This window comes from Triturus cristatus, chromosome 8 (genome assembly GCF_964204655.1).
Source record: "Triturus cristatus chromosome 8, aTriCri1.1, whole genome shotgun sequence".
Lineage (NCBI taxonomy): Eukaryota > Metazoa > Chordata > Amphibia > Caudata > Salamandridae > Triturus > Triturus cristatus.
In genome coordinates this window covers 1687397693-1687424739 of record NC_140591.1, presented here as the reverse complement: position 1 = coordinate 1687424739, position 27047 = coordinate 1687397693, and the positions used below count along the sequence as shown (strand labels likewise).

At 47.7% G+C, this 27047-nt stretch overlaps 1 protein-coding gene across 6 annotated transcripts in view; it reads right to left on the bottom strand.

The window, feature by feature from the left end:
• The window catches only part of LOC146808610 (NACHT, LRR and PYD domains-containing protein 3-like), a 567098-nt gene that overhangs the window by 393741 nt on the left and 146310 nt on the right, over positions 1 to 27047 (bottom strand). For 4 of the 6 annotated variants that reach the window (XM_085623640.1, XM_085623643.1, XM_085623639.1 and 1 more), the window contains one exon: positions 5696 to 6009. In XM_085623640.1, coding sequence (XP_085479766.1) covers positions 5696 to 5987 — 292 coding nt within the window. In that variant the 5' untranslated portion in view covers positions 5988 to 6009. The remainder of the gene's footprint in view (positions 1 to 5695; positions 6010 to 27047) is intronic. The other 2 variants (XM_085623644.1, XM_085623642.1) reach the window with 1 other exon arrangement.

Here is a 27047-nt window from a genome sequence, read left to right as displayed (position 1 = left end):
AGACACATGCGCTGCCCTATTGAGTGGCATGACCCAGCGGGACAAACAGTGGCCCGCTAAGGACTGAGGTAAGACTGTCGTAAAAGCAGAATTTAGGAAGTCCACACAAAAAGGACTAAATCGGTCCCTCATAATGGAGCTGAACTCGGTGGTCCAGAGACTTGGACACTGGTATTTGGCGGGGTCTGGGCGGGTTCCCGGGGCAGGAGCTTGCACCCTCCATGGGAGATCAATTGGGTTTTTTTAACGGTCCCACACGCCACAAACCAACCATGACCCCTATTGCAATAGCAAACCTTAGAAATGTAGAGTTAATTAGACTGGTTTATAAAGTTTGGTCGAACAAAGTTCCGAAGTTGGACCTAGTATTGGGTTGTTTTACAGGGATGCTGACGGGCCCCAGATCATTTACATTCAGATTCGACTGGTTCTTAATGCTTCACAATAACGTCACACACGGATTTGACACAAAACTATAACAGTCCCACTTGGAAAAAATGGGGGATGGGATCGCCACACAAAAGGCACAGAATACACGCACAATTAACAAGGCGTAAAACACATTTAACAGCACCAGAGGCCACTAAGCTGCAAAAAAATTGAGAGGCCAACTACATAGCACAACCTATTCCGCTTTTGCTCGGTGAACGGCAGTGTGGATACGATAAGGAGTTCCATTTGTAGTACATTAGAGGCGAATAGATAAAGAGGGCAGACATGTCCTATTGCGGTGTATCTTAGATAGCAGTCCCATAGTACTAGGGAGTCTATACGCCCCTAATTCAGAACAATAACCTTTTTATGCCCCGGTGAGTGCCGCACTGGCAGACTGGACTGAACTCCCCTGGATATTAGAAGGAGACTATAATGCAGTCCTAGACACCGTCCTGGACCGATCCCATCCCCCCCCTAATCGGAGCACACACAACTCGTCTATCTAAGTTGTTGCAGATTTAGGCCCAAGGGTGGCCCCTGAGAGAAATATGGTGCAGCCATAACAAGGGGATGCAGGAATACTCTTATTATTCACCAACACAATCTTCACACTAGGATTGATAAATATTTTGCAGTGCATCACTCTTAACACAAACCACCCGTTCTGCCTATGTAGGTAAAACAATATCGGATCATTGCAGACTAGAGATTCCTATCGCATGGGGACGCGTCCCCTCTCCAGTCCCCACATGGAGAATGGACCCTTGCCTCTTGGAAGATGGGGTGTTCAAGGAAGCACTAGCTTCTACCATTACAAACTACTTTGCTGAAAATGATACTATACTGGCGGGTAGTGAGGTCTAGCCTGCACACAGTCTGGTGGTTAGCAATATCCACAGCCAAATTACTAAGTTTTTATGCATCAAAGGGAAATTCAAGCAGCCACTACCCCACGCTGCTAATTTGCAATGGCGAGCAACTGCTAAAAGTTCAAACACATATTGATTCCCTCAGCAATATTCAGAAATATATGTCTCTATATTAAATGATAGAAATTTCCAAGCACATGTACATAGGAAATAATACTGTCCAATATTCATCCACAATCCTTATTTTCAGATTCAGTCGGTTTTCTTGGAAGACTTGTTTGAACACAAACTTTGTTCTCAAAACGTACAGCCAACACGTGTTTCGTCTAAGGTAATATTTTCCAAAAGACTTCCTCAGGGCTCAAGCAAATATATAATAAAGGTGATCCTTGAATAATTAATATCTCCATAGAGTCATCTCCCAATTATGACGCTTCCTATTTCTAAAAATCCGATTAAGAGTTAGCAGTGTATGCAACGACCAGCACGTAGTTCTGGTGTTCGCATAAGCAACGGTAAGGAAGGACCTTTAGTGAATCCACTTGAGAGCATTATCTATTGTCCATAATGTGGAAAAGAACAGCCTGGAAGGGAATGATCCCTTAGAACTTTATAGTGAATCAACTTGAGTAGTAATACATGATTGTGGTTATCAATAAGGAGGCTGGACTCTAATAATCGTTTTTCTGTGTTTCTCAATAGCTTATATACCCCTCCCACATCCGACAGCAGATTCAATCCTGAATATTCAGCCATGGGTCAACCTACTACAATCTGCAGGTGAATGTAGTTATGAGTTAAGATTCACCAATGTAGAAAGCCACAGTGATGGCTTCTGCTGTTGCCACAGGATCAATTCTGAGCTATCCCATCCTAATCTCCTCCCCCTGCCTTAACCAGGTCCGGTGTTTGACCACTTCATGGCTGCTGCTCTAATGTGTGGGCAGGCGCCGTAGCAATCAGTTCAGCGCGTGTATCGGGCCTTAACATGCGGGGGGGCTGGGTAAGTGGAGTTTTACACCTTGAAGAAACTCCAAAGGGTGTTGATCCACCACAGGGGCTGATGTGACTAGCCGTGTAACTCTGCTTGCCTTGAGACCAGGTGCCCTGGGTGTGTGTGTGAGGATGACAAGGAAGAATATATTGTTGCAGCTATTGATATCCCTCAAATGTGTGCCATCACAGAGCATGATTGGCGTTGTGCGCTGGCCAAGGATTCATCCTTGTTGTCTGTCATGAAGTATGTGGAGACAGGTTGGCCCAGGGAGAAAAATCTGAAGTTTGAGCTTAAGACTTATGTTCAAGTTGCTGATGAGTTGTCTATTGAGGATGGTTTGCTCATGAGGAGTGATAAACTCATTCCTCCTGTGTGTTTGAGGTCTAGCATCATTGTACATGCTCATGAGGGACACCTGGGTGCCACCATGACTAAAAGGAGAGTGAGACTCTCTTTCTGGTGGCCCAACATGGATAAGGAGGTTTAAGAAGCTGTTAGATCATGTGTTGTTTGCTTGAGTTGTGACAAGTCTGCAAAGTTGTCCACCCCTCCTTTGTCTCCCATTGTTTAGCACTCTGCACCTTGGGTCAAATTAGGGATTGATATTATTGGTCCCTTCCATGCTCTTGACTCTTCATTTAAAATTGCATTAGTTTTGATGGATTACTACACCAAATGGCCTGAGGTTAAGTTTGTTAGAGAAGTGACTTCTTTATCTGTTATTGAATTTCTTAAATACATATTTCTGAAAGAAGGTGTCACTGAATTCTTGGTGACATATAATGGCCCTCAATTTATTGCTACTGAAGTTGAAGACTTTCTTGTCGCTAGCGGAATCAAGCACCTGAAAGTTTGCTTTTCCATCTTCAGACAAATGGTCTTGTGGAGCGAATGAACAGAGTTCTGGGGGAATATATTCAGTGGGCTTTAGCCAACAAATGCTCTGTTGTCAACTCTGTCAGGAGCATGCACTGGTTTTATCGCACAACTCCGCACTCTTCTAATGGTGTTTCACCTTTTGAGTTGTTGCGTGGACGCAGAGCAACCAAAATATTTTCTCTGTGTTGGATGAGTAAGTGGGTCAAGGGAAGTAGTTGGACTGATGCTTGTGTCAGGAAATGTGTGTACTTTTCTCAGGAAAAGAAGATCTTATTTTGACAACAGGAAAAGGACCAAGGAGTTTGAGTTGGTTGTTGGTGATTGCGTGCGGGTAATAAAACCATCCTTGTCGCCAAAAAGATGTGGTGATCCAAGGACATGAGACAGGTAAGTTAAAACAAGTTTATTAAGGCTAGACCATCAGGCAGAGCAGCGACAGTGCAGCTCACAGTTTAACTGTCCTTTCAAACCCCTGGTGCAGAACACTCATAAATCAAGGTTCGCACCAATGAGGATTCCATAAAAGTGTTCACGAGATGAGCTCGTGGAGAGAGAAGCACGAGCCACTACACCGGGGTTCCAAGATGCATGCCCCCTGAGGGCTTCTGCCCCATTTAATCCTTCACAAAGGGGCGTCTATCAGTTTCAACCCCTCATCTCTCATTTCACCTTACTCACTGGTGCACTGTACATAACATGTCAATTTGTAAAGCACACATTCTTCCGTAGGTATCTTGGTGCTGAATATCAGATGTTTATTGTTACTCAACTCAATTGTACTAATTTTATCTATCTCAGGTGGATGAAAGGCTGAGTGGACCCGCCAGGATTTTAAACCTGACACCATGAGGTCGAACACAGGCCCCTGCAGTGGATGCATTAGTCCATTGGGCCACCAGACATCGTCTCCAGTTAGAAACAACCCTGCAGCTCAGCCTGCGCACCTTATTCCTGTCATCATAAGTGACAGTCCTTCATCCTTAGATTCCCACGCCCTGGTAAACTGGTGGTAACAAAGGTGTGTCCTTCTACCTCAGACCGTTGACAGACATCCATACCAGACAGATGGATTCTATTTCTGAAACCCTGTTCACTTAACGTTAACAACTCAACCTCATCCTCTCTTTATGACTCTGAGAGCCCTGAGGAAGACCCAGGTGAACAGCCATATAGGGACGAAACACGTGTGGGCTGGCCACAGTCCAGACGGATAAACATGCGGAAGGTACATCCACTAACAGCAACAACAAGAGCCTACATGCTTGGATATTAGTGTGTGAAATAATATACAGAGACCTGTCCATGCCTTCTCTGTTCTCCTCAACTGAAGAGGGATAAACTAACAACCCCATTATACTTGATAACCAAGAAAGCCTTTCTATTATAACCAATACTGCTACATGTGGAATCATCCATTACAACGTGGTTTGTACACTGCGATATGTTTACAACGTGGCCATTACAACGCAAGCCTTTACAACGTCTTGCGCTGGATGGCGCTCTACACTAAGGAATAGTATGATTTACTATTCCAAAACCTTCCCTACTGTTACGTAGGCTGGAGTTGGAATAGTAAATCATACTATTCCTAAGTCCAGCGCCATCCAAGCACAAGTCGTTGTTACGACTTGAGTTGTAATGACTGCATTGTAGATGTATCGCGGTGTAAAGATCGCGTTGTAACATCATACATCCGTTACATGTGGTTAGTATTTTTTCTTTTAAATACATAAACGTTTTGCTTCTGTCTTTACATCATATTTTTTTTTTCACTTACATCATGTGGTAGGATTTAACAATACAGTCACATCACATGTGGTGCCTGGGATCAAAATTCCAGTTTACAGAGTAACCTAAGGGGACCCAAGGCCCAGACACTTACAAATGCCAGGCACACGTAACATGCATGTCCCATTCCAGGACAACACTGAGGGATGTGTCCAGACACACAAGCCTAGGTGTAAATACTATTTCAGGTAAACAGTGGTGTGTATTTTCTGCCTGTTCAGCCATTGGCCACATGGTACATAATCTCTGCTATTAATGTCGTCCTCTGCTACTAACCTGGCCGATGGCTAATTAACAGCAAAACGTCACCCTAGTGACCAATAAAACAGCCCCCCTTGTTCACTGTCCATGTACCTTCCCCTCCCATTGAAATGTCATGCACTTGTGAGATGACCCTTCACCCTTTCACCAGGGTCATCACGGCGTGGGTCAGGAGTTACAAACACACTGTACACAAATAGATGAAACATCAAAACAGTGCATAATATATCACAACCACACACAGGACACAATAGGTGAGAAGTACTGTTTGGGTCTTTTTCTGCAGCTCTAATTTGCATATAGGACGAATAAAAGAACTGCTGTGAGTGCACAGACCCAGACTTCCTCTGAATATGGAATTTCAGAATACTTGCTGCCAATCAAATTCATCTTTTTTTTAATTCAAAGTTGAACAAGAATGCATGGCTCAACTCCAAGGTCCACAGTACAACATCCGGGTACTTACATCTCTGTGCTGCAGGTTCAAGTTCTTCTACAAGGTCCATTCTGGGAATTTTCTCCAGTACATGTTGTGTGAACTCGAGGGTCCTTCGGTCACCGTAATGTCCGATCATAGTGTTCGATGTGTCCAAGTGATCCGCATTTTCAAGTCGTGATCTTGGGATCTTTGCCTGTCCAGGTTCCGCAGCGGAGTCTCGTAGCCGAACTTTGAATTCCTTGAACTCTTTGTCATTTAGTTCTTCTAAACAACGATAGATCACATCCCTGGCGGTCTCTGAGCTGCTTCCATGAGCCATTATACAGCATCAACCTCAGCTGCTGCAATGAAAAATGCATCTTTCAGGTGAATTAAGCTGAGATCTGTCACACAGTCCAAGTTATGGAGGTCTGATGGATTCATTACAGTACGAGCCCCTGTACTGATTCGTAGGAGTCAGGCCAGTGGCCCAGGTACTCCCAGTTTACTTAAAGGGGACATATGTAGTAAGAGGTATTCGCTCAGTCACCCCTCTTCATGCATGAATCATGTCTACAGGCGTAACCCGGCTCAATTCCAAGCTAATTGGACTTGTCAGTAACCGCACAGTGTGCTGGCCGGACCCGTCTCCTCCCTTGCAGTTGTTCAGGATACAGGGATAACCAGCGTTGGAGGGCCTATCCCAGCCGTGCCAGTAATCCTTGGCAGTTACCCACCCCTAGTCTGAGGGACCTGGTCATACACGTATATGTTTGGTGGATTCCTGCTCCCTGGTTTCCTGACATTTGCTCTCTACCTGCTGAGGCTTTCTGAAGTATCTTTACTGATGCTCCTACGACTGAGGGTCCATATACCCTATATCCGGCTCCTTGCCTACGGTTAGCAGATGCATGCCCCGTACATAAGACAGATACACCTCCGACTGGGGGTCCATATACCCTATATCCGGCTCCTTGCTTACAGTTAGCAGATGCATGTCCCGTATATAAGACAGATACACCTCCGACTGGGGGTCCATATACCCTATATCTGGCTCCTTACTTACAGTTATCAGATGCTTGCCCCGTACATGAGACAGATACACCTCCGACTGGGGGTCCGTATACCCTATATCTGGTTCCTGCCCCATACATAAGACAGATACACCTCCGACTGAGGGCCCATATACCCTATATCTGGCTCCTTGCTTACAGTTAGCAGATGCTTGCCCCGTAAAAGACAGATACACCCCCGACTGGGGGTCCATATACCCTATATCTGGCTCCTTGCTTACAGTTAGCAGATGCTTGCCCCGTAAAAGACAGATACACCTCCGACTGGAGTTCCATATACCCTATATCTGGCTCCTTGCTTACAGTTAGCAGATGCTTGCCCTGCACATAGGACAGATAACCCTCCGACTGGGGGTCCATATACCCTATATCTGGCTCCTTGCTTACAGTTAGCAGATGCCTGCCCCATACATATAACAGATACACCTGCGACTGAGGGTCCATATACCCTATATCTGTCTCCTTGCTTACAGTTAGCAGATCCCTTCCCCCATACATAAGACAGAACCCCCTCCAACTGATGGTCCATATACCCTATATCTGGCTCCTTGCTTACGGTTAGCATATGCTTGCCCTGTACATAGGACAGATACACCTCCAACTGGGGGTCCATATACCCTATATCTGGCTCCTTGCTAACGGTTAGCAGATGCCTGCCCCGTACATAGGACAGATACACCTCCAACTGGGGGTCCATATACCCTATATCTGGCTCCTTGCTAACGGTTAGCAGATGCCTGCCCCATACATAAGACAGATACACCTCCGACTGGGGGTCTATATGCCCTATATCTGGCTCCTTGTTTACAGTTGGCAGATGCCTGCCCCCATACATATAACAGATACACCAGTGACTGAGGGTACATATACCCTATATCTGGCTCCTTGCTTACAGTTAGTAGATGCCTGCCCCATACATAAGACAGAAACCCCTCCGACTGATGGTCCATATACCCTGGATCCTTGCATACGGTTAGCATATGCTTGCCCCGTACATAAGACAGATATACCTCCGACTGAGGGTCCATATACCCTATATCTGGCTCCTTGCTTACGGTTAGCAGATGCTTGCCCCTATACATAAGACAGAAACCCCTCCGACTGATGGTCCATATACCCTATATCTGGCTCCTTGCTTACGGTTAGCAGATGCTTGCCCCCATACATAAGACAGATACACCTCCGACTGATGGTGCATATACCCTATATCTGGCTCCTTGCTTACGGTTAGCAGATGTCTGCCCCCATACATAAGACAGACACCTCCGACTGCTTGTCCATATACCCTATATCTGTCTCCTTGCTTACGGTCAGCAGATGCCTGCCCCCATACATAAGACAGACACACCTCCGACTCTTGTCCATATACCCTATATCTGGCTCCTTGCTTACGGTTAGCAGATGCTTGCCTCCATACATAAGACAGATACACCTCCGACTACCCCATACATAACACTTACCACTAAAAACAGCTTATTATTATTAATCATACAGGTGAAACCTCATGTTTTTACCAGTGTTTGTTAATAGCGCAAAAAAAGCCTAATATTAGCAGAGTGCTGTATGGGGTCAAAGGCCTGCATACAGTCAACGTGCGGTTAGAGAGTTTTTTAACCTGAAAATCATGATTAATTTAGGACGTTATTAGTTGGCATGACTAGGGTGGAGCTGGCTGCGTTTCAAATATTGAAGAAAAGTGTCTATTTTATGTGAACGCTCACTCCACGTGCACACGTCTCTATATTACAGAAAATCATGGAAATACCGTCTCAGCTGTGGTCTTCACGTTCACACAAATATAATGTTTTTGTTGTCCTCTCTGGAGGAAGTGGGCTCAGGATGTCCCTTCTGTGGCTAGTTTCAAGGCTAACAAGCCAAGCTACGTCACAGGTACACAGGACATTGTATTAATGTGTACCATAATAGGTTGCTGCAAATCCTTAATTAATAGGCTACTTATCTGTGGACGCGCAGCCAAGTAGCTGACCCCTCTCTTACCTTCTTTAATTTATTTTATGCTGCCCCATTTTCATTTTGAATACTTTCCATTTTATCTGCCACTTGACATTTGGGGGTTGTGGGAGTCAGCGGTCTAGTTGTTCTCCCAGCCCTTATTTAAGGTTCATGGTACCGCTGACGTGCAGCAGATGCACGCAGCAGGCACACTGCCGGCGCACCAAAGGCAAGCCCGTCTGCGCCAAGGCGTCGCCAGGAGCCATGACCCATGCATCTTTTGCCTCAGAAGCCCCTGATAGACCAAGGTTTCAAGAAAAAGAAACTTGCTTGAAACAATCCCTCATTTACTTTTATTAGTAGTCATAATCGAAAATTAATCGAAACTAATGTACACCAAACACCGACACGTGGGTAGAAAGCTTTAGGCATGCTTGAAATAACGTGAAGTAATGCGCAACGCGACTAAAACAGCTTTAACCCGGAAAAACGCTTCGCGTGCACTAGAACTGAACAGAGATGATGTGATTAACTCGCTTTTGAGAGGGAAAAGCTTTATACTTGTGCAAAAAGACTAACCACGTGATTTTGTGGAACCGGATGCCCAGCATCTGCTTGCAAGAATATTAATGAATGCTGTTCACACTAATGCTTTTGCTCCGAGAAATAATAATAATACGGGACAGAGTAGAAGTGGGTGGTGAACAGTGAGAATTACGTATTTGAAAAAATAACATCTGTTTATGATTCTTTTATCAATAGTGCACATGTGGGCCTCTCCGCGCATATGACAGGAAGAGAAAATGGAGTTGAATTATGCAGGTCTGCGCATGCTCATAAATCCTCAAGGCTGACCCGATGACTGAAAAAGTGACTGCCTGCCAAGTGTGGAGGACAAAGTCTGTGGTTATTTCACTAAAGGTCATTGAAATAGTTAGATAGCTGTTAATATCACCATCAACTAACTCAATTAATGGTCCACCGACCAGAGGAAAGAGTTGATTGGATGAAAAGATGAGTAAGGCACCAAGGCTGTTCAAATTTATGAGACTACAGGTGAATAACTGATCAGTAACTAGACCCCCAGAGGTTCCCAGGGAAATCGATGAGATTTGGGTAAATGTGTATGGGCCCTGTTGTGTATTGTTTGTGGAGTATTTATCCCTGGCCTACCACTGGATCGCCCCTAGCACATTAAAATTCTCGTACTCTGTGGAGGAACATACAGGTATCAGACTTCAAGGTAAGGTTTCACATTCTTATAAATTATTAGAGAAACTAAGCTCTCCTCTCATTCCCAAAGGTCCTTTTTCCTGTATACACTGTCATTACCAAAGCCACACACCGAAGCAGGAGGGAGAATTACCGCCTATCCCTTAAAGGGAGACCCTGAACCCAGCTTGTGACACACCCCTACTCCCCCCACACAAGCTTGGAAGGGCTTTAATTGACAAAGATTCCTTGAAAGTATCCCAAATTGAATCTTGTTCGGAGGAGGATATAGAGATATGTGTTTTTAGAATTTAATTATCGCCCCAATAGTACTGGAAAGGAGCCCTTGTATATTGTCCCCCGGGACCCCTACGAGACTTTAACTTGAAATTAATGGAAGCGATTGCCACCCACATCCTTTCCACAAAACACTTTGTTTTGTTGGGAGAGTTCAACGTTCACTTTGAAGATTCCTCCAATATGGAATCAGTTCAACTCCCTACAGACCTGGCCACATTAGCCCTGAAGCAGATCAACTCCGGTCCCACCCACACGGCGGGACACACGTTGGATCTGATTTTTATCAGTTCTCCTTTCATTTCTCCTGAAGCTGCTCACCCTCTACCTTGGACGGACCACTCTATGATTGGATTTCAGATCACTGTTACCCATACTGTCACACCCCTAAATAATCCTACTTACCGCCTGAGGAGACAATGGCGTAAAATCACCCCGGATGCCTTTATTAAGGAGTTTATTGCTCTGACGAGATGGGAGACAGGGCATGTCTCCTTAGGGCTAGCAGACTGTAACAAAGCCCTAAAATCAGCCATTGACATCCTAGCCCCTTTAAAACAGCAATACGAAGGCAAACATAGACGGCATGCTGCCTGGTATTCGTCTGAACTGTGCAAGGAGAAAGTACATTTAAAAAAACCAGAGAGACATTGGCATCAGTCCCATAACCCCAATGATAAAGAGACCTATATATTAACCATAGCGCTATATCATAGGAACATTAAAAAAAACAGGTAAATCACATATTGCTCTACAACTCAACCAAGCGGGAACTCTTTCAAAGAACTATATAAAGTTCTTAAATCCTTTACTAATCCGATTGCTTGCACTAATGACACCTTCCTCGCAAGCTCTATGTCATGCCATTGCAACCATTTCGAAGATAAAATAAATCTGATCTATGATAAGTTCACAGGAGCAAGTGACCTTCTGAGGGGAGTACCCCTCTGCAATCCACCAAACTTGGATAATGCATGCTCTCTGGAGAGCTTTATACCCCTTAATGCTGGCTCCATCGGTGAAATGCTGAAAACCGCTAAATCTGGATCACCCTTAGATATAATGCCAGCCACGAATCCATCTATGCTAGCTAAGCAACGTGCCCCTTGCATTTTCCCTATACTAAACCTGTGGATGAGTGAAGGACAGCTCCCACTAGATTGGAAGCACGCACAGGTGATTCCCCTTCGCAAGAAGGAGAATCTCCCGGCATCGGATCTGTCAAACTACCATCCTATATCTCTTCTTCCCAGATGAGCAAACGTTTAGAACGTCACATTAATAATTAACTTACTGAGAACATTGAGTCTATTGGATGTCTGGACTCCTCGCAGTCCGGCTTCATACCTACGTTCAGCACTGAATCAGCTCGAATAGTGGTTACGGATTATATCAGAAACTCCCTCGATGAGAACCAGGCTGCTCTGCTGGTGTTGTTGGATCTGACATCAACCTTCGACACAGTGTCCCACTGTAGACTGCTCAAACGACTTGAAGAGATAGGTATGCGTGGCCGAGCTCTACAATGGTTCTCGAGTTTTCTAACTCAACGTACACAGACCATCAATCTTGGACCATTCAGATCCCGCACCATCGAGCTCAACAAGGGAGTGCCACAGGGCTCCTGCCTCAGCCCCACATTGATCTACATATATGTGGCCCCCTTGCCAAAACCATCAGAGAGTATGGGTTCATCCCAATCTCATATGCGGATGAAACCCAACTTCTCTTATCCTTTAACAACGATATAACTACCACTAAAGCTCGTTTCTCTGAGGCCACGAAAGCCATCTCGACTTGGATGACGGAAAACTTTCTCCAGCTGAATGCCTACAAGACTGCAATTATTCTCTTTGGGAAAACGCTCTGATCCCTGGAGTAGTGGCCTACATACTTGGGCGCAGCTCCTTCCCCCAAGAGAGCGGCTCAAAATCTGAGTCTTCGCCTGGACCAGACTCTTACTATGAAAGATGAGGTTGTGGCTGCCACTGGCACCTGCTCTCATATGAGGAGTCTTCTGCGTAGAGTATTTCCACTCCTCTCATTCTCTGTGCGATATGCCTTGTTCAGGCCCTGGTAATCAGCCGCGTGGACTAATACAATGCTCTTTTAGCTGCAACTGACGAGTCTACTCAACAAACTCCAGGAGGTTCAGAATACAGCGCCCGCCTAGTCCAGAATATGCCAGTCAGAACTGCCTCTCTCCCCCTATTGTGCTCATTACATTGGCTCCCTATGCACTATTGCTGCATAGAACTACAAGGACTGAACGGCAGAGGACCCCGTTATCTGAAAGAAACACTTATTCCGTACCGGCCGAGCAGATCTCTGCGATCTGGGGAGAAATCTCTTCTTAAGTGTGTGATGGATGTTGCAAGGTTAAAGGAGGAATGAAATTAACTACCAGAGCCAGCAGATCTGGTATGAAAATGGTAGTTCTGCCTAAGCTGCTATACTTGTTGTAGGAGAGTAGGATCTGCTTCACATGGGTACCCCCACTTTTTGCTGATGTTTCACAGTTTTTTTTACCTTAGTCTGACTGTGGCCCTGCTAATCAGGACCACAGCCTAGCTGCGTCCTCTCTAAAATGGTTTGCATGTACATTAGGCACCTATCTAATTGGATTCTGGAGTGCCTTATAAGCCCCTAGTATATGGTATACTATGTACCTAGGGCATAGGTACCTCAGAGGCCTACCAGAGGCTGAAGCATGTATTATGCCACACCTGGGAAGCACTCCAAAATGGCACCACAGGTCTGCTACTGCAGCCTGGGTAAGGGTGTGCTTGCACCCCTTACAGTGGTATAGGGTACCTATATCACTACCATTGCACACAAATATAAAACCTATAAGTCACTCCTATGGCAGGCCTTAACAATCCTGAAGTCAGAGTGCTTGGTTGCTATGTGAGAGGGTGCCCCTGCATGAGCAGAGCCCCTCTGCAGCGTTCGGAGTATCTCCTCTGATGCTGTTGGTGGTGCAGCCTGACCATATACTCTTACGTGCATTATAACCTCGCGGTAAATGCTAACTTTGGAATGGCTGCACAGAAACATGTTGTGTTTGGTGTCAAACGCTTTGGAATACTACCCCCCCGCCAGTCCTGGCGGCGGGGGTAGAATTCCACCCTTGAAGAGGGAGAGACATGTTCACACTGGTCTAACCCGGTAGGACTTTTCTGAGCCCTGGCATCACAAAATGGATGCCTCTGCCACAGACACGGGTCTGGCCTCCTGCTGCTGACCGAAAATCTGGCAGAGAAGGCTGGACAATAGGTTTCCTGTCCTAGGGAGGTGTAACCACCTCCCCAGACAGGCAGATGTGTATTGGGGCTGGGCGGGAGCACTCTCTGGTACTTTGAAGTCCTGCACTTGGGGCACACTTGGTGTGCCTGTGCATAGTCCAGTTCAAATCAGTTGCAGGGGCTACCTGCCCCTGCTCTGGAGTGAAACTGGACAAAGGAAATGGGTGTAACCACCCCTCTTTCCAAACCCTCCCATAGGTGGGTCCCTAGAGTATGCCCAACGCCCAAACTTAGTATAAGTATGGGAACCCAGTCCTTGCGACTTTAGATTACCCTGGAAGAAACTCTGCAACATATATCCTGGACCTTCAGTGTTCTATCCTGACTAGAAGACTTAAGAAATCTCCCTTGGCATCAAGGAGTGACTCCCCTGCTTGGCAGGCACCAGCGAAGCAACTGACCGGTCTGCATCGCTGAAGCTCCCGACGGATGCCGAAGTCTTTGCATCACCAGACATAGATTTCGAGACTTTCCCGAGGATACCCTGAGTCCACAGCAAAGCTGAGGCCTGTGGCTATCGTGGGTGATATGGAACCGTAACCCTTGGACACCGTGAACTTTTGCAGCAACACTATCTTCTAGGACATCCTCGAAGTTGTGCTTTGGGATCTCAGTAGCCCTAGCCTTGAGCACGTCTTGCACCGAAGATTGCTGGCCTCCCCTCCTCGAGTGACCCGTGGGCCAATTTCAAGCGCAACCGCTTGAGGCTCCTTCGCGATCGCTAGCTTGTTGGCTAGTAGGTCCCCACGAAGGCAACTCCTCTTCTAATTGGGCTTTCCTGGTTGCGCCAGATGTCCCCCGACTTACCCTTGCTGGGTGAGTCCCTCAGACCTTGCTGGTCTGTACCGCAGTCCTTTCTCTGATTTCCAGTGACTTGCCGTTGCCAAGGCTTGTTGGGTCCAATCTGGTCGCCGACACAGCAGCCCTCGACAGACTTCATGGGTCAGCTAGAATCATCATCGGCACCTCCTGGACCTTGTGGCTGAAGAGTCAAGACACCCATCAACTCACCTGAAGCACCCGACATCTGTGGGCATTGGTCCATCCTGCCCTCGGTCACTGGCTAGTGACCCAGACTCTGTCCCCTCTGCTTTCAGGTTCCTTCCATCCTAGATCCAGGCTTGGATCTCTTTGGACACTTCTCCTCTTCATGGCAGCAGCAGTTCTTTGCAGGCTTCCATTGCAATCGACGACGTGACCCGACACCAAAAGACACCTATGCACCCGGCTTCCCTGGGTGAGGTAACTCAAGTACTCTGGTGCTCCCGTGGGTGCTAGCCCTAGAACTTCTTAAGTCCAAAAGGGTTTGGTCCTGACTCGATTCTAAGTGTCCCTAATCTTTAAATTTTCAAACGCGACATTGCCCATAGAATGGGAACCTGCGGTTGTGTTGACACACTGCACACAGTCCCCGTGGGTCCCCTGTGTCACTACCTTAGGTGGTTTCTTGGGGTCCCAGCGATTCTACAGGCTCTAGGCCTTGTGTCTAGTTCAGTCGAGGTTCTAATACCACTTTTTTGGGATATGGCTTGGTACGCCCCTAGGGCCCAAACGTGTATTTGTGCTATTACTGTTGATTGCTAACTTGTAAATTAAGTACTTCGAAGTCCAGTCTCATAAAGAGACTAGAGGGGTGTGTTTTATCTTAAATACATATATTTTGAATATATACCTGGTGTGGTTGTCCTTTCATTTGATCATTCAAGAGATTATAGACTGGTAAAACAAGCTGCTTTACATTCCTTCAAGACTTAGCCTGAAGGCTGCTCTCCATAGCTACCACTGGGATAGCTTTCAATAAAGGTTGTCTTTAACCATTCACCATAAGGGGTTGTTGGGACTGATACAAGGTGCCCACTAGAACTAGTGGACAGCATATATCAGGCCGCCTTCTCACACTTGTATTAAAATGTCCTCATCCCATTAACTAGGGGCGCCTCGGCTCCCAAATGTTCAAACTAGCTTGGGTGGGCAGGCGACCTAGAACCTCTAATGAGATGGTGGATTTGCGACACCCACTGTTGGCTGCACCCCTCCATAACCTAGAAGCAGGGTTGGTTGCCCTGTCCCGCTCTGCCCTGCTACAACGCTAAGACTATGCCGGTCGTCCAGTGAATAACATACATTAAAAAGTGCGGTTGAGCATGGACTGCACTGGTGACTCTAACAGGAGTACATGAGCGATGCTCACCACATCTCCCACTGGTTAAGAATCCAGAATTGACGCTTACTGTAGAACGAGGGATGATCAAGCAATTCCATGCCAGGGGACTGAAAACTCTTGGGGGCCTCTTCAGCAATATCAATTTCTCAACCTTACAGAATACTTCTGAAACAGCCCCACGCATGTACTGACACGCAAACAGCCCCACGCATGTACTGACACACAAACAGCCCCATGCGTGTACTGACACACAAGCAGCCCCACGCGTGTACTGACACAGAAACAGCCCCACGCGTGTACTAACACAGAAACAGCCCCATGGGCATACAGACACACAAACAGCCCCATGCGTGTACTGACACACAAACAGCCCCATGCATGTACTGACACACAAACAGCCACATGCGTGTACTGACACAGAAAAAGCCCCATGTGTGTACTGACACACAAACAGCCCCATGCGTGTACTGACACAGAAACAGCCCCATGCGTGTACTGACACACAAACAGCCCCATGCATGTAATGATACAGAAACCGCCCCATGCGTGTACTGACACACAAACAGCCCCATGCGTGTACTGACACACAAACAGTCCCATGTGTGTACTGACACACAAACAGCCCTATGCATGTACTGACACACAAACAGCCACATGTGTGTACTGACACAGATACAGCCGCATGCGTGTACTGACACAGAAACAGCCCCATGCATGTACTGACACACAAACAGCCCCATGCGGGTACTGACACACAAACAGCCCCATTCATGTACTGACACACAAACAGCCCCATGCGTGTACTGACACACAAACAGCCCCATGCGTATACTGACACAAAAACAGCCCCATGCCTGTACTGACACACAAACAGCCCATGCATGTACTGACACAGAAACAGCCCCATGCATGTAATGACACAAACAGCCTCATACATGTACTGACACAGAAACAGCCCCATGCATGTACTGACACAAAAACAGCCCCATGCATGTACTGACACAGAAACAGCCCCATACATGTACTGACACAGAAACAGCCCCGTGCATGTACTGACACATTAATAGCCCATGCATGTACTGACACAGAAACAGCCCCATGCATGTACTGACACAGAAACAGCTCATGCATGTACTGACACACAAACAACCCCATGCATATACTGACACACAAACAGCCCCATGCATGTTCTGATACACAAACAGCCCCATGCATGTACTGACACAGAAACAGCCCCACGCATGTACTAACACAGAAACAGCCCCATGCGTGTACTGACACACAAACAGCTCCATGCGTGTACTGACACAGAAAAAGCCCCATACATGTACTGACACACAAACAGCCCCATGCATGTACTGACACAGAAACAGTCCCATGCATGTACTGACACACAAACAGCCCCATGCGTGTACTGACACATAAACAGCCCCTTGCGTGTACTGACACACAAACAGCTCCGCACCTCTTTGAATGAGGTCTACCCCTCATTGCCCAGTGAACACCCTGACTGGGCACTGCTCTCTATGGTAATTACCAACTCTAGTCCTCACATCTCATTACACATATGTATAGCACAACAATACGCGACACGCATCAAACTAACCTGGAAATGAGGGAGAGGAAAAGGGCGGCCTGGGGCATGACGTCATAGGCACAGGGGTTAAAGGGCTGCCAACAGATTAATGATGTTTCTCCAATGGTTAGTTAAAGCTCATAGAGCTGAAATAATACACGGGTCCTAATAGCCCCCCCACCCCATCACCATGAAGAGATATGGAATGGCCACCAACGCAAACTGCTGGAGATGTGGGCCCCAGATGCATACTCTGATGACATGGGGTGGTCCTGGCCACAGATATACCTATTATGGCAGGAACTCCTCAAAGGGCTGCAGCAGGGCACTGCAGCAGGCTGCTACTCACTTCACTCAAGGCTTTATTGGTGTATGATGTAAATGACTTTCCTAGGGCACAAAGAAGATGGCGGCCGTAGAGCGACCGATGCAATGTACGGAGAGGAAGATCTGTACCGACCTGTGCCCGCTGGCTTTGCGCTCTGTGGGTCTTAGTGGCAGCGAAAAGGCATTGTAGCGGGGTGGGCTGGGTGTGCACTAGTCTCTATTCAAAGGGCTGGGTGTGAGGGCCCACGGGCAGCTGTGCCCTAGACCTTTGGTGAGGCTATGAGGCGCGCTATATAAACATATATGTGCATTTACACGCTGTGCACTATTACATAAATGTCTGTGCCAGTTCTTGTAAGTGTTTAAATGGTTACAAATAGAAACCATGCAATTAAAGTAAATACGCAATGAAAAAAAGGGAAAAATCTGGCTGTCGATTTATCAAGCCGCTCTTTATTTAAGCGGATAAAAGCATAAGACCGAATTGCATGAATACATTTCAACCTGGCTTGTGTTTGGACGAAACCCCCCCCCCCCTTTTGCTTCTTTCTTAAAGTAAATACGGCATGTACTATTCTTTATAAAAACAGCAGTTAGATTATTAAAGGAAATATTATTTTCCTGTTAGGCACGTGAAAATTAAGTGATTCGACCAAAATCACTACGGGGCAGATTTACAAGCCCCTTGCGCCTCATTTACGCCGCCGTTGAGTCACTTTTGTGACGCAGCGGTGGCGCAAATCCTGCGCCATGGTGCGGGGTACTTACAACATGACGCATCAGGGAGATGCGTCACGTTGTAAAGCCCTGTGCCACATGTAGGCGTTCCTGCATGGGGGGGGCGTTCCGGCGCAGGAACGCCTCCTAAAAGTGGCTGAGTGAAATCTACAAGATTTCACTCAGTCACTTTTAGGCCCATGCTGCGTCAAAACCCTGCGCCTGCCTGAAGCAGGGGTAAGGATTGACGCAGCATTAACAAGATAGGGCACCCAGAGCATTGCTGGAGCTGCGTCACGCTTGCGACGCAACTCCAGCAATGCGCCACTTTTACGGCACAGATGCGTCACGCATCTGTGCCGTTTTTGCCCCATGGTGCGCCGCATTGTAAATGCGGCGCATCCATGGTGGCGGAGCTGTGGCACACAATAACTGGCGCATCCCTGCTGATATGCAGGGATGCGCCAGTTATTGTAAATATGCCCCTACATGTTTAAGTGGCGCCAAAACGAGAACCTTATCCCCCAGCTTCAAAGTTTGCAGTTTACACCAAATTATTTTTATGCAGCTCAAAAAGATGGTGAAGGTATTGGAGCGCTTTCGAGGACCAGTTGTTACATTACACAAGGATATATTAATCTTTTGTACACCTACAAAAAATTACTAATATGCCCATGATTAGAGGATATTAAAAGAATGTCAAGACTCGAACCTTGCACCTCAGCACCACGGTAGATAAATGTTGTTGTTAGGCCACATCCTCTGCAGTTAATAATAATGGTAGAATTAAATAACCACCTAAACGACCATCAACAGAGTCACTGGCGAAGCCTTTAAAACATGCAGTTTAAATTAATCCGACAAACAGTACCGCCCACGATTTGTACGATGAGGAAATATTTACGTGTTAAAAATAAACAGTCCCTTTTGCATTGGTATTTGTGTGCAAGGGTATTGGGAGCAATTGCTGCAGACATGGCGTTATGGGTGAACAAAGCTAAACCAAAGGGGATGATGGAGGGAGTGTTGAACATTGTAAGCACTCACCCCCAGTCAACTGATCTGGGTTTAAGCCATCATCATTCTTTAGCTCACTCTGCCACCCCACTTTAGACATGGCCATATGCAAATCAGTCTGACCCTGTACCTCATGGGAACAGTCCAGCCCGAACTGCCAAGCCATGTCTTCCCTGGACCAGAAACAAGCATCCTGGGACCGGTTTCTAGCTAATCAGCCGTCATCAGCCAGGCTAGCTTGAATCCAGTGGCAAAGTGAGCAAGGGACCCATGTCTGGGCATACCCTCCCAACTTAGGGCGAACAAAGCGATACCAAAGGGGATGATGGACGGAGCGTTAGAGCAAATCAAACACTCACCCCCAGTCAACTGATCTGGGTTTAATCCATCATCATTCTTTAGCTCACTCCGTGTCGGGAGGTGCTGCCTATCCATCGACCAAATACCATAGACTCACCCTTGTCACCTCCCTCTTCTGACCCACAGCCCCCGGTGGCCGGGACAGGACCCTCACCATTTCCGATGGAAGCCGGTTTGCAGCGCTGGCCCTTTCAGGATACTACTTCCTTGTCGGACGAAGGACACGCCCCCTATGACGTCGTCAATGTGGATTGGCGGAAGCAGACGGAAAGAGGAGCGAACCCGGAAGCGGAGGAGGAACCGTGGACATGAGGAGAGAGGACGGAGCAAGCGGGAGACGAGCGAAAAGAGGAGGACGAGACCGCGCTGGAAGGAGAAAGCAGAGAAGGAGCAACGGACGAGCCACGAGGCCGGAGACACGCAGCGCCCTGCCAGGGACCCGGAGGTTCCTGGCTTCAACAGGTACGAGATCGTATCCTGGGGTCCGGGCGGCGGGGGTTCGTAAAAGAAGGGGAAGCCTTCTTGTAACTAGTAGACGGTTCATCTACAGTTGCTGCGCTGATAGCTAATTAACGGTGGTGGCTCTACTCACACTCGTGCACAACCTTCCTTGCTACGGTGTCCTTCACGACCCGACCCTGCACTCCTTAAAAGTGTTCCTGCAACTAAGAGACTTCTTTTCTTTTGTTTATTTTATGTCGGCCACCTGAGTCCCAACCGGTGAAGAAAACCTGGTGTTCCCTCTGGACCAAAGAAGAACGACAAACGCTGGAACAACCGCATCGCAAGTGCACCAGCATTTCCTAAAGTCGGGACATTAAAAACAAAAAAACCCTTCTGTTGAAGTTTAATAAATCTGGGTCACTAACATTCCTTAGTCTCTGGTCTCTACTTAAGCCCCGCTGGATGCCCACCCCGTGACAAGTGGTGGAGAATGCGGGCATAAAGCGCAGGAGCCGGATTCCTGATGGAAGCGCTTATCCAGCACTTGGTGGAGGGGCAGCGAAAGTTGGAATGGGCCATCGAGAGACAGCTCACCAGTGCTCAGGCTGACAGAGACACATTTAAAGATCAAATGAAGGCCCAAATGGATGCCCTGACTCGCGTGGTCGACGAGATTCCCTCCATTCCTGTTACTCCTGGGACTGTCAGTTCCTCCAGTGCTTTTTCCACCATCTCCCTGCAAAAATATGTCCCTGGCAAGGACCCCAACGCCTTCTTGATTAATTTTGAACGAGCGGCATGAGCCGCAGGTTGGCCGGTAGAAAAGTGGCCCTTCTTCTTAGCCCCGCTGTTGTCAGGAGAGGCACAGGCAGCATATCAGCTGGCGAATGCCGGGGCGAAATCCCATATGATGACATCAAGGCGGTGATCCTGGAACATCTAGGTATGGATGCCGAAGCCTATAGGCTGCGCTTTCGCAGAGAGAAAGGCGCTACCGGGGATACCCCCAAGACTCTGTACATTAAACTTAAGATGGCCGCAGAGAAGTGGTTACGTCCCAATGACCTTTCAAAAACCGAAATAATGAATGCCGTCATACTTGAGCAATTCCTAGAAGCATTGCCCTTTGCCACGCAACACTGGCTAAAACAACATGCGGGTTTAACGATTGACAAGGCAGTAGAAATGGCCACCTCGTTTGCCAGAGCACAACCTCGCCCCTTAATATGGGAACCAGAAAAAGGTCTACGTCCCTCCACCGTACCAAGAAGACCTCTTCGTCCCATCAAAGAACCGGAAAAAGTCAAAAACGTACGGACAGAACTCCTCAGCCCTAGACAACCCCAGTGCTTTGACTGTGGGGAATGGGGTCATATTGCCAGGGTTTGCCCCCGAAGAAAAATAGATGAGCCCATGTACGTCAGCTACGGGCCCCGCAACATGCTCTATTCCACTGAGATGGGAGCCGCCTATTATGTAAGTCTCAGGGTAAACACAGTCACAGTATCAGCGTTACTGGATTCAGGCTGTAGACAGTCCATGATCAAAAGTCGTTTTGTATCCCCAAAGCAGAGAATTCCTGGGGGGCAGGTAGCTATTAGATGTATACACGGAGATGTACGCCTCTATCCCACCGACAGGGTTCCACTTTCCTGTCCAGGGAAACCAGGTGCTATCCATGTCACTGTAGGACTGTTGGACACTCTGCCTGAAGATCTTATCCTGGGGACAGACAATCCTGACTTCCTATCCCTCTTCTGGGGGACCACCCAGGCCCCTCCTAAAGCGGTTCCGGCCCTTCTGGTACAGGAACCTTGGACAATTGACAAGAACTTTCACTGGGCTCAGACCAATGATATCACACTCGTTCATGCATGGAAAGAGGCTAGAAATCAACCAACAAAAGGGAACGTTACGTACCCCTCCTTTACCATCCAAAAGGGTCTGTTATATCGCAAACCTAGTGCCAATGCCTCCCCCCAACTCCTCGTCCCTAAGGCTTTTAGGGAACAAGTATTATTTTTTGCACACAGTCATCTTTTGGCCGGCCACATGGGGGCCCACAAAACCACCGAGAACATATTGAGGGGCTTCTATTGGCCCGGTATCTACGCACATATTAAGTCCTATTGTCAGACATGTCCGGTCTGTCAACTCAAGAATCCTTATCAACCTTCGCGAGTGCCGCTCCAACCCCTACCCATCGTGGGTCAACCCTTTGAGCGGGTGGGTATGGATATCATTGGACCGTTACCCCGCTCTTCCAAAGGATATCAGTACGTGTTAGTCTTAGTAGACTATTGTACTAGGTTCCCCGAGGCCTTCCCCCTTCGGAGTATCACGACTGCCTGCATAGCAGACAGACTCTTGGAGTATTTCTCCCGGGTGGGATTCCCTTTAGAAATACTCACGGATCAGGGAACTCCCTTCGTATCAAAACTTATGGCCCAAGTGTGTAGCCTGATGAACATAAAACACCTTAAAACGTCCGTATACCATCCCCAAACAGATGGGTTCGTTGAAAGATATAATGGGAACCTGAAGTTAACCTTACGAAAAATGCTGGAAAGCGAAGGAAAGTCGTGGGATCGTCTTCTGCCTCTGGCTCTCTTTGTCATTCGAGGGCAGGTACAGAGCAGTCTAGGTTGTTCCTCGTTTGAACTTCTATATGGCAGGCGGCCTCATACACTGCTAGAAATGACAAAGGAAACCTGGGAGGCCGAGGAGGATAACACCCAGACTCTCCTGGAGTATGCCCTACATTTACGGTCCACCTTGGGTAAACTTCGTGATTTGGCTCAACATAATCTTGAAAATGCCCAAGTAAAGCAAAAGAAACACTATGACAAGGGTACAAAACTACGTACTCTACGCGTAGACGACTGGGTTCTGGTAATGCTTCCACAAAGCGTTAGCAAGATAAAAAGGGAGTGGAAGGGTCCCTATAGGGTGGTAGAGACGATAGGGAACACTACCTATAGGCTACAAATGACCACCCGAACAACCCAAACCTATCACATAAACCTATTAAAGAAGTGGTTAGGCCCTCCTCCAAAAAGCATACACTTATCCCAGCCAGAACAAACAAAGACATGTACCCTTGAGAAATTAACCGTAAACCACGAGCTGACTGTCCCCCAAACCAAGGAGCTTCTGGAGCTCTTCTGTTCCTTTCGGGATCTGTTCTCCGACACCCCGGGTAAAACTACCCTGGTGGAGCATCACATAAACACTCGTCACAACGACCCGATAAAACGGAAACCTTATCGAATCCCTGAGGCCAGACTAGCTGCCGTGTCAGCAGAAGTACATAAAATGCTACAAATGGGTGTGATTAGGCCCTCAACAAGTGACTGGTCGTCCCCTATAGTTCTGGTACCCAAACCTGATGGGTCCATCAGGTTTTGTATCGATTTCAGGAAAGTTAATACTATCTCTTCCCTTGAAGCATATCCCCTACCGCGCGTGGATGAACTGATAGAAAGGTTAGGAAAAGCCAAGTACATAACCACCTTTGACTTAACCAAGGGGTATTGGCAGGTACCCCTGCGGGTCAGCGATCAGAAGAAAACAGCTTTTTCAACCCCGGAGGGTCTGTTCGAATTTACTGTACTTCCCTTTGGCTTACACAGGGCTCCCGCAACCTTTCAGCGCTTAATAAATGTTATTCTTAGGTCACATCTGGAGTACTCCTCAGCCTACCTTGATGACATAGTGGTCTTCAGCCCGTCCTGGACTTCTCATCTAAACCATTGCCGTCGGGTATTACAAGAGTTGCAAACCGCAGGGCTCCATATCAATGCCGGGAAATCCTTTGCGGCTTTTCACCAGGTACGTTATCTGGGATACCTTCTGGGAAAGGGTTGCATTGAACCCCAAAAGGAAAAAATCAGAGCCATCACGGAGACCCCAGTCCCTACCACCAAAAAGGCAGTTCGAGCCTTTCTCGGCCTCTTGGGATATTACAGACGGTTTATACCCCTATACTCTGAAATTGCCGCTCCTTTGACCGAACTGTTAAAGAAATCCACCTCAGACAGAACAGTGCGGCAACCAACCCCGCGAGTTCTTGAGACTGTTGCTCGGTTAAAACAGGCTATCACTAGCAGACCGGTGCTGGCCTCTCCGGATTTTGCCTTGCCCTTCCTACTGCAAACTGATGCCTCTGAAACCGGCATTGGGGCCGTACTCTCTCAAGTATCGGAGGATGGAATAGAAAGACCCATCTTGTTTATCAGCAGGAAGTTATTTCCCCGAGAACGCCACTACCCTGTAATAGAAAAAGAATGCTTGGCCGTGAAGTGGGCAGTGGATAAACTGCGTTATTACCTGGAGGGCCGACGCTTTCGGCTCTACACGGACCACGCCCCACTCATCCGGATGTGCCGCAACAAATCTAACAACCCTCGCGTCATGCGGTGGTTTTTGTCCCTTCAACCTTTTGTGTTTGACATATATCACCGGAAGGGTTCGGACAACTCAAATGCCGACTTCCTCTCTCGGGTGCACTCGGTCCCCGAGCGGGACCACTCTTGGGGAGGGGTGTGTCGGGAGGTGCTGCCTATCCATCGACCAAATACCATAGACTCACCTTTGTCACCTCCCTCTTCTGACCCACAGCCCCCGGTGGCCGGGACGGGACCCTCACCATTTCCGATGGAAGCCGGTTTGCAGCGCTGGCCCTTTCAGGATACTACTTCCTTGTCGGACGAAGGACACGCCCCCTATGACATCGTCGATGTGGATTGGCGGAAGCAGATGGAAAGAGGAGCGAACCCGGAAGCGGAGGAGGAACCGTGGACGCGAGGAGAGAGGACGGAGCAAGCGGGAGACGAGCGAAAAGAGGAGGACGAGACCGCGCTGGAAGGAGAAAGCAGAGAAGGAGCAACGGACGAGCCACGAGGCCGGAGACACGCAGCGCCCTGCCAGGGACCCGGAGGTTCCTGGCTTCAACAGGTACGAGATCGTATCCTGGGGTCCGGGCGGCGGGGGTTCGTAAAAGAAGGGGAAGCCTTCTTGTAACTAGTAGACGGTTCATCTACAGTTGCTGCGCTGATAGCTAATTAACGGTGGTGGCTCTACTCACACTCATGCACAACCTTCCTTGCTACGGTGTCCTTCACGACCCGACCCTGCACTCCTTAAAAGTGTTCCTGCAACTAAGAGACTTATTTTCTTTTGTTTATTTTATGTCGGCCACCTGAGTCCCAACCGGTGAAGAAAACCTGGTGTTCCCTCGGGACCAAAGAAGAACGACACACGCTGGAACAACCGCATCGCAAGTGCACCAGCATTTCCTAAAGTCGGGACATTAAAAACAAAAAAAAACTTCTTTTGAAGTTTAATAAATCTGGGTCACTAACATTCCTTAGTCTCTGGTCTCTACTTAAGCCCCGCTGGACGCCCACCCCGTGACACTCCGCCACCCCAGTTTAGACCCAGCCATATGCAAATCAGTCTGACCCTGTGCCTCATGGGAACAGTCCAGCCAGAACTGCCAAGCCATGTCTTCCCTGGACCGGAAACAAGCATCCTGGGACCGGTTTCTGGCTAATCAGCCGTCATCAGCCAGGCTAGCTTGAATCCAGTGGCGTTATGGGCACCTTATGATGCCACAGGTGTTTGTGTGGCTCTCTGACAGGTGAACACAGTAGTTACCTTTTTAGGTTGAGCCTAGACAGCGAATGCGCTGTCAGGATAACTTGTAGTAGGGGAAAACAACTTGAAAAGCACTTATGTCCTGCCTGCTGCCTTGTGGTCAAAAGGAGGGACGTGGAGCCAAGTTTGTGAGGTCCTGCTCATAGGCCCCAATGGAACAGTAGAAAAGGAATGAGCAGTTCCTAGGGGTACTGTCTAAGACAGGGGAAAGGGGGGGAAGGGGAAGCACAGGTGTTTCTTCGAAATGCCCTCACACACCCCAAGGGATGTCATGCTTCATCATATGGGCATTTGCCCCTCGTCTGGCCGGCGCTGCAATGCCTGACGGGCTCCCGAAACCGGGGCTCTTTGTCGGGGATCTTTTGAAGAAGCCGTATGGGTGCGTGTGGGTGTGAGGGCGGATTGGTGCACTAGGGGTGAGGTAGATAAAAAAGGTTTAAGGAGCTATCCTGCTAAATACAGTTTTTATTCATGAGGTAGCTCCAACCTTATTAAAAATATGAAGAAGCCCTGTATAGGAAATAATGTTCCCTAAGGGCTAAACTTGAGTGAGTGTGGTCAACATGTTTCGTGCCCCATCTGCCCCAGAAGGGGTCAATGGCACTTCGTCAGGACCGATTAAATGAGAAGTGAGTGCACCGCCGTATCGCAGTATTTGCTGATTACGGCAGGAGTAGGTTGATGGAAAACTGGTACTTGGAATGTACCAAAACCTGTGGGAGAAAGGGACAAGATAAAAGGGGGGGGGGGAGAATAAGACCAGCAATTAGACCTGCCAAAAAACACATAGAGTACAGGTGCTGTGCAGAACACATTGTGAACTACAAGTGGCTAAAGGACTCAGACCCAGCTAAGGAGTGATGGTAGACTAGGTGGATGAGTCGTGAGGAAACCAGTGTTCGGTAATCCGAGGTGGTAGATTGGTTTTAAAAACAGTGTAAAAGGCGAGTGACCAGCATGGTATGCGATCTTATGTGGTTCAGTGAAAAAGACAAACTAGACTAGTCATGACGTTAACCAATCATGAGCGTTTTAATTTAGGCAACATCTAAATAGACCATTTCAATTAGTATTTGATCATTACAATAGACCAGGACCTGTAGGACGGTGAGGTAAAACAGTTTATTGATCTGGTAGCTAGAGTAATAATGGCAAAGACCGGACTGAATTACAAAGACATGCATGATGGGGAAACTGCTGTCAAACCGGTGACGGGCATAAAAACTCACCCCCAAAAGCCTAATTCGCGCTGACGGGGAAGTACAGAGCACTACAGTTGCTCCGGAGTCTAAAAGGA